The sequence below is a fragment of the Impatiens glandulifera genome, chromosome 6, assembly GCF_907164915.1.
Source record: "Impatiens glandulifera chromosome 6, dImpGla2.1, whole genome shotgun sequence".
NCBI lineage: Eukaryota > Viridiplantae > Streptophyta > Magnoliopsida > Ericales > Balsaminaceae > Impatiens > Impatiens glandulifera.
Window position 1 is genome coordinate 49425584 of NC_061867.1, and position 9313 is coordinate 49434896.

General features: G+C 27.4%; 1 protein-coding gene across 1 annotated transcript; it reads right to left on the reverse strand.

Moving 5' to 3' along the window:
- Positions 1 to 5297: 5297 nt before the first annotated feature.
- Positions 5298 to 8942, reverse strand: LOC124943761 (probable rhamnogalacturonate lyase B). Its single transcript, XM_047484232.1, has 14 exons — positions 8857 to 8942; positions 8639 to 8708; positions 8422 to 8543; positions 8176 to 8325; positions 7868 to 8095; positions 7661 to 7775; positions 7410 to 7580; positions 6992 to 7138; positions 6802 to 6911; positions 6631 to 6718; positions 6406 to 6547; positions 6164 to 6317; positions 5749 to 5865; positions 5298 to 5661 (listed from the first exon to the last, which is right to left on the reverse strand). The coding sequence occupies exons 1-14, from the start codon at positions 8940 to 8942 to the stop codon at positions 5298 to 5300; spliced, it is 2064 nt and encodes a 687-aa protein (XP_047340188.1).
- Positions 8943 to 9313: the final 371 nt, after the last annotated feature.

Genomic DNA, 9313 nt, shown 5'->3' on the forward strand with positions numbered 1-9313 from the left:
CTTCACTCTTACTCAAGAGCCCTTTAAAGAATAACAATCTCCACCATCACGTATATTATGTCATCATAAGGTTATGAGCCACACATCAATCTTTATTGATTGAGCCATTTACGAGATAAATCAGTATACCTCCACTTCCGCTCAAAAGTCTTCGAAGATAAAATCATAGAGTTTATAACACCAAGTAAAATTGGGTAACCACGTTATTTCAACGACGAGAGACATTCAACTACTCTTCCCAATATTTATTCATATTCGTTGACATATGTGGAAACTAAAATTAACAATTTTTTATTATGTCAAATAATATTTACCTTTGTTTGCCACAAACCAAAATACCAATTAGACCCAAGATAAACTTTTGCCGTCTACTTTTTCAAAAATCATATATCTATCGAAAATTGTGGACACCCAAAAATGAATTTTCATCGACTACTTCCTCAAAATAAGATATTGATCAAAAGCGAGAAGACCCAATACGGACTTTTATCGCCTACTTCATAAAAAAAATTAGGTTATCACGACATCTCTTTTCTCAAGCTCAAGATCTGAAAAAGTATTTTTCACACATCATGCTTTGAACGTTGCACACTCAACCAACTTGAACCTCATACTTCTTCTTGAACAAATTAACTAGCAATCTACTAGTTTTGTGAATCCAAAAACGACTAGCAAGTTAATAATATATATTTTGAAGATTCATTATCTCTCTTCAATTGTCTTCACCAATGCTTCAAATGATCATCTATAGTTTCTCTGAAAGAAATTGAATATCCTTCCATTTGAATTGATCGAACCTCCCATCTAGCCCATTTTTCATGATTAAGAATCTCATTCAATGTCTCAATCATCTCTTCAATAAGATTGACAAATCAATCATCTCATTCATCTAAACTATGATCCACAATGCATAGACAATTAAGATAGAATAAAAAGGTAATAAAATCATCACCTTCGAATTAACCCAGTCTCCCATCTAGCCCATTTTTCATGACTAGGAATCTCACTCAAGGTTTTCTTTATCTTCTCACATTAGAAGATAATGCAATGACTTCTTCTTGGTTCGTTTGAGAATTTCTCTCAAGATGTCTCCACCTCAACTTATAAGTATTTTTTACTAGTTTTCATCTTTTAGTCTTTCATTCATATTGTGTGTTAACTAGAATTTTATCCATCCTTAATCATCCGCCAACTCAATGCAATCTTGTAATTTTGCCTGAATGATTGTCTTATCAACATATGTCGACAGTGTTGTCATCGAGAAACATCATTTTGATAACAATTTTCCATACTATATCATGTTTTTGTCAAGTGTAAAGCACATAATCTCATCACCGTCTTAATCTTGATTATCTCTTTCAATAAGATAAAAGATCATAATCAAAAAGATACAAGTCTTTTGGTCCCAAACAAGTCAAATAAAATTCAAACTAGGCAAAAATATTAAGCCCGGAAAATCAAACTTCGAAACGTCTAAACATTGATCCGACCGTTGAAAATGTAGATGAACAAGTTACCAACCTCTCGATAAAATATCAGCTCAATCGGACTCCGTTTGAATCTCTGATCGTCAGTTTGATGAACTTTGCGCGATTATATGAGAAAATTTGCTGTTAGATTTTATCTTTATGCCTCTCTTTTAATTTTGAGTTCTTTCATAACCGTTTTTCAAAGAAAATTCTCAAAACTCATTTTAGCCGAGAATTTTTTCAAGTCAAAAACTCTCAACATAGTGAAATAATGTCACTCATGTATTCCAAGACAACAATTGGTTATAATAAAATCTCTAACTAATTTTTAACAAACATGAAGATGTATCGTTCGTTCTTCACATTCTTCTAGCCAAATTCTAAATTCTATATAAAAATAATCTATCAAACCATATATATATATATATATATATATATATATATATATATATATATATATATATATATATATATATATATATATATATATATATATATATATATATATATATATATATATATATATATATATATATATATATATATATATATATATATATATATATACTCCTCAATTTCAATTCATTAATCTCCTCTCTTTTATTATCAAGAATCGTTTCAATTCTTCTATTTTCCAATCCAAGTACAAAACCAATTGTAAAAAAAATAGTATGATGTAATTAATGATAGTAATTATTATTCATCATAATTGTTTTTTATGTCAATTTTTTTTTCAACACTTTTCTTCATTATTGATCAATAGTTGACTGAAAGTGGTGTTTGTGTTTTTCATTTCAAGAATTAATAAAATAAATAAATATATATATAACATTATCAATCTTTGTTATTCATAATTTTTTTTATAATAATATAAATTTTTAATATATTAAATTATATATAATATAAAATTTTATTTTTATCATACAAACGATTTATTTTATTATTAAAAAACTAAGATTTTAAAGAATATTTTATAAATAGTACCAGCAGAAATTTAAAAAAAATGGAAAGGAACCAAAATTAGTAGCCAAAATAATTTCCAAATATTGTTTTTTTAGTTTAGAGAGCAAGTATCATTTTAAAAAGTTTTTAGTATAAATAAATTTGATAACATTTTATATCTTAATATCACAACTCTTACATTTTAATTATCCTTCCGATTATATTATATATTTATTTTAAATTTAATTATTATATTTAATACATCTTATATTTTTAATTTTAGTTTTCTTTTTCTTAATTGTAGTTTTATTATTATTTATGTTTAACTTGTTTAACAATTTTAATAATCTTGTAGGAAAAGATTAATTTATTTTACTAATTTTTATTATTATTTTAGCTTCAACCTATTTACATTTTAGTCTTTATTTATGAAAATATTATTTTTTAGAATAATGATTTAATTATTTTATTTATTAAAAATAATACAATTCATTGATATTTTTAATTTAGATATATGTTAGTTTAAAATTTAAGAAATAATAGCAATTCTTGAGAAAGAAATCAAGTAGATATTATTAAAAAAAAAAAGAATATTTTAAAAGAAAAAAAAAACTGATTTTTATATGGATTAAACTAAAATGAAAAACATTTAAAATGAATTAAAATAGAAAAAAAATCAATTACAAAAACTGAAAAATAATAACTAAACAGAAAATGTTAAAAAAACATATATGAGTGATGAAAGTGACTATGTTAATTATATTTTTATTCAATTTAGTTTATAAAAAGAAGTGAAATAACATTCTAACTTAAATCCATATTTGTTACAAATTATGCAGTTGATTCTTAAATTACTCATTTATATTTGATTTTATTTAGGATGATATCTTATTTTTTTTTAAAATAATTTCTGTGCAAAAAAGACTTACATTCATAATATTGAAAATATAAGTTTATAGGTTCTCCTCATATTCATAACATGATTATATTTTATTAGTTAAACTAAGTACGTAGTTTATTACTCAATCAAAATAGAATAAAAACTTGAGAAATCTTAAATAAAGATATTCAATTATATTTATGTTGTTACACAAAACAGTTAGAAAAGATGGTATACAAAAAATAGAAAAGGAAAAGCAAAACAGCAATTTCTATCTTAACATTCATCTCATCCATACTGTTCTGAAATTCATTGTTCTTCCTAAATCCCTCATTTCTAACCTCTTGATCCATTCTTTCCTTCTTCCTCTCTTCAATTTGATCATAAACCCACTTCAAATCTTCAATCTTCTCATCAATCTCAGCCGAAAATCGATCAATTTTTAGCTCCAACTCCTCAAATTTCTTCATCTTTTCCAAATCAATCTCAGCCGAAAAACCCTTTTGCAATTCCAAACGAGAAAGAACAACGTGAAGCCTGATCAATTCGGACACGAGGGTGGCGTTATTTGATTCCAGAGAAGCTTTGGACTTTAGGAGATAGTCGATTTGACGGCGGAGTTGGATTAGTTCGGCGGCGCTCTGGTTGTTGGAAAATACCTGTTCTTCATCCATTGTTTGGTTTGTCCTGTTTTGTTTACTTTGGTTTGGATTTGTTTAGTTTAAATATGCGATGGTTGTAGGGTTTGAGAAGTTGAAGAGGAGGGGATTTGTGGAATTCGAAGGGATTATTGTTAGAAATCGAGGTCTAGCTTTGCTTTGAATAATCAGGAAGAAGAAGACGTGGAAAGAGAATTTAGGGTTTTTTGAATCTTGATTCAATTCGTTAAACTAGGAATTTTGGTACTTTAATTTTTAAATATTCAAAACTCATTATTGGCTTCAGAAAAGAAAAAAAACACTATTTCTTTTTAGACTTTCATTTTAGACACCCGTTCAAACCGAAATCAAAATCTGAACGAATTGAATTTATTATGATTTTTTTTTTAAATTCGTTTCAAATGTACGAGTTAGATGATTAGGCGTCACTCAAACTATTAAATGATAAAAAAATAATACGAGAGCCATATTAGAACTTTAAAAAGATCATAATAAATAATTTATTTTAATTATTAGTTCACGCATTTAAAGTAAAATAATGAGAGGGCACAATGAATATAGACGTAAAATAAATGAAGATAAATGGCATGCAAAAATCCCAAATTAAGATAGTTAGGTTTGAATTTAGTCTTTTCTGTTTGTAATTTTTGGTTTTTTAAAATGTATGAATGTTACTTACTTATCAGTTTTTTTAGGGTATTTTGATTGTTATCTTTAATCATAGTTATGGTTTATTTAGCTTTGATTTCTGATCCTCCCACTTTTGGAATTTTAATGAAATGATTTCAACCGTTTCCTAAAAAATCATAGACATGAATATTTGTTAACAAAGTATGAAGAATATTTCTAAAAAAAATTAATATAATGAAGTTGTGTTTAGAGAATATTTATGGTTAGTTTAATAAATATTATAATTCATTATATTATTCATATAAAAGTATAACCTTATCTATACATTTTTCAAAAATTAGGCTCGGGCACCTTAATAATCACATTAGTCATAGATTTTGTTCATGAAATTTGTTAGTGGACCTTATTCATAATATTGTTATGTGTTCATATATATATCTCAATAGATACGAGTTGTTATTGATTTATATATATATATATATAATATGATTTAAACCTACGATTTAAAATTTAGTACATTATCGTCAACGATTTAAATGTGCAACTACCGAATCACTTAACCATTACTTTTATGTTAGCAATATGAGAATAATGAGAAATAAATATATCTTAAGTTATGGTTTAGCGTTAAGTTAGGAGAGAATTATATGGAAATTTAGAAGAAGCTAAGTTAAACAAAATAATTTTTTTCAACAATCTCTACAATTATTGTGTTCATCACCGCATAAATGGGGCTTCGAGACGAATATAATCATACATGAGTCCTTTGAATAGAGTTCCTCCTCTAGTTTGTGTTAGATAAATGACATTTTTTCCCATGTATAATTGACTTCCCCGAAAGGAAACACTATAGAGCCTATATAGTCCATGATCACTATGTCTTGCAATCACATTTTCTGTTCCAATTAAACCGGTTGTGAAAAGTGGTAGCTTTTCATATCTATTCACTCGCACCTGCAACTCAGCCTTAGATGCGCCAGCTATTGCTAATTGAAGAGTGTACATCCTGTTCTTCTCAATTTGTTTTAGTCGAAACACAATTTTCCATGTGGTGCCTTCAAACACATTTTTGTGCGAATTTCTTTTTGAAAGAAAAAAAAATACTTTGTGGTTAATTGTTACCCATAAATTTAGTTGTGAAATGAAAGCTAGATATACAATATAGCACCTTGTAACTTGAGCAAATAACCAATGTTTTGTGTAGTCACTCGATCCGACATTATAGACGAGATCTTGACGAGGATACATCTGACTATAGCGGTACCATAGCCCGTATTGTCTAAATCTGCGTATAAAACAAACAAGCCGATTTTCTTATAAATAATCATGTTTTCTAACATTTGAAATTGGAGTTGGAGATGAGTTTAGATGGAAAATAACAAAAAAAATCCCATAAATACATGTATAATTATATTATGTTTAAAAAGATGAACTCATCTAGATCAACATTCTTGACGAAAGAAAGTTTTTCTACATAAATTTATCTTCGTTTTATCATTCAAAATCATCTATAGATTCAAGTATTATTTTTAAACAAAGGTTTATAAAAGTATGGAATTGAAACAAAAGGATAGATGTCTCACTTATCGAAACTTTTGAAAATGGGGTTAGAGTAGTACGGATCAGAATTAGGTATGTAAAATTCTTGAGCACTACGATCTGGATAACCAATCTCCCATAAAGTCATTCCGACTCTTGGAGGCTTGAACAAAAGGTGGTTCAATTGTGTTGTAAATCCTATAATCATACATAGTTAAATCGAAACCGCCACAAAAACAAATAAATAATTATTCTGAAAAATTAATTATTGACAAACATATATTACCTGATGAAATGGTAACATTATTATCATATTTGTAATCCCCAATAAATCCAGGGACCCAAGCAAATAAGTTGTAATTTCCAGGTCTAACACCTTTAATAATAAAATTCCCTTCATTATCTGCTTTTGTCCAAAATTGATACCACTACAAGAAATGTAATTAAAAATTAAACAAAATGAACAAATAATTCAAATTAAATAAGAATATTAGTTTATAATAAAATTAACCTTGCTTTCATATTGCCATGAACCAGCCTTCCCTGGTGCAGCCAATCCCACATAAGCATAGGCACCTTGTAGAAATTTTGAACTAATAATATGTTCAAGAAATATAATAATATTAGCACATCTTTATAATGTATCTATTTATAAACTATAAATTAGATTTTATAGTTGACCTACCCGTCTTGAATAGTTAATTTTCCGATTAAAACACCTCGTTGATTCGAGTGAGGGAAATCCGACGAAAGTGGAAAGTTGTATGGCCAATTTTGTGTTTCTTTATACAACTAAGAAAAATAAATTTTAAAATTTTAAAAATTGAGGCAAAAGAAAAGGTGAAAATATGAAAATAATTAATAATATATACCTGTAGCTTTGCATCCTCCCACAATGGCCATGTTTTCTTATTGGAGTTGAGATAGATAAAAACAGGACCAAAAACCTTTTTCCATGGTTCTTTGTTTTTAAAGTACATGGCTAGAGGCAATCCAGCATAATGAGTGCTTACAAACATCTAACAAAAGCAAAATACATCAAATTATAACTACACAATAATTATATTATTTAACTTTGGAAACACTTTCTGAAAATGAATTTAAGTTTGAACCAGAAAAGATTTGTAAATGTTTTTGGGAAAACCTTTTATTTTCATTGGGATGTTAATTTAAACTTAAAACATAATTTACTTGTAAATTTAATATTTATTTTTCATTCAGACTCAAATTCAGCTCCAAAAAGTATTTTAGATAGATAACACGTGAAATCAAAGACTCGATTAAACTTACAGAGAGCGATATAGGGCCACAATGGGATGTGAGGTCTCGCTTTAGAGGTCCTCCAGTTCGAAACTCGTCACTCGGTGTGATTATCCAAAACCCTATACTTTCTTTTCTACTTATCCATCCGTGCACTTGATTATCTTTATTGTTGGAAGAGTATTCATACTTGTCATCGACCTATAATTAAGTTATAATATATATTTATATAAATCCTACTAAGAACAACATATTAAAAGTAAATTCTCCATTCCACTTACCTCTCCATTTTTCAAGCGAACAGCTTCTGGATAGTCAAGAGTCTCACCATTTGCTCGCTCCTTACTACTCGGCATTACCTTTTGTATTTTATCCGAAATGGCCATGTAATCAAACCTAGAAATTTGTTACAAATATATGTTGATTTTAACAAAAAATTGGTTCTCTTAATTTGATTTAAAAAAAATAAAATTAAGGAAACAACTTACAAGTCTTCCCGGAGTTTAAAAACAATCCTAATTTGGTCAATCCTTGACGCGGGGAAATTGTTTTGGCGCTCGAATATTCCGTAGGCATAGAATCCAGAACTTCCACTATGCATAATAAATCTCTTATCGATGTTTAAAGGAGCTCCACTTCGTTTCCATGTCCTACTAAATGAAATCTCTACATGGTTTTCATTTTGCACAATGACCTTAAAATGTGTACCATCAGCCCTGAAATTTAATTCGATTAAATGGTTCAATTCAAATTTAATTAACTGCCTAATAATAATAATAATAATAATAATAATAACTTGTCAATTGGTACTAAATGTGCTGCTTCAATGCCAATATTTGATTCTTCTGTATCATATAACATAGATTTCTCATCACCACCAGCATCGTCATAATCATTATTATCATCATCATTTTCACCATCACCATTCCAAACAACATCCCAATATCTAACAATTAAGAATTAAATGTATATGTACTTAGAAAATGTAGGATAAAAATATATTAATTTATTAATAATAAGATTAAAAAATAATTAGTAATACCCTCTATTGTCCCCTTTGTTAAGAGTATCTAGTATATTTTCGATTCTACCATATCTAATGGCGGTAACATGGCCTTGAGGGTTTGAAAATGTCACGCTCACTATACCGTTAGACATTATCACCTGAAAATTACATTTAATTATGTTTTATTTCAATTAAAGATTATAAATTAAGCTTAAAACAATAAAAGAAAATATTTGTGTTCATCAATAGCAACCTCATTAGGATATACTAGTAACTTCACGGGTAAGACAGCAAGAGCTTCAGTGTCGTTCCGCAAAATTTCTCTGCAAATATTTAATTTCATAAATAAGAATAATAACCCAATTTAATTAATTGGTTATTAATTACAATAATAAATTCTCCAAGTTTCAATCATTAAACATTTATCATAATAAGCACTCAAAAAAATGATAGAATTTACTAATGAATTACCGAGTGTAATTAGATAAAGAACCACCATGGATGATGAAGAACAATTGGGCAAGAATTATCAGCCTCCATGTGCATGGATTCTTCATTTGAAGAAGGGAGATTAAAAAAATTATTTTGAATAAAAACTAGACCATATTATATTATATATATATAACTTGATCAAGTGTAGGTCAACATTTAAAAAAATTATTTGGAGTATAATCTTGATGGTTACATTAGTACAGTCAATGAATTTATAATTAGATTCAGTATATTTAAAAAATAATATTGACAGGATATATGGTGAATTTAAAATAATCGAATCAATCTTACTAGATTATAATAATTTATAATTACGCTATACCAAAAATGCTTACATAATTAATAGCAACTTATATATATATATATATATATATATATATATTATGAAGTTCATATTTAGAATATGGTGAATTCAGCCTAAAACATTACCATACCC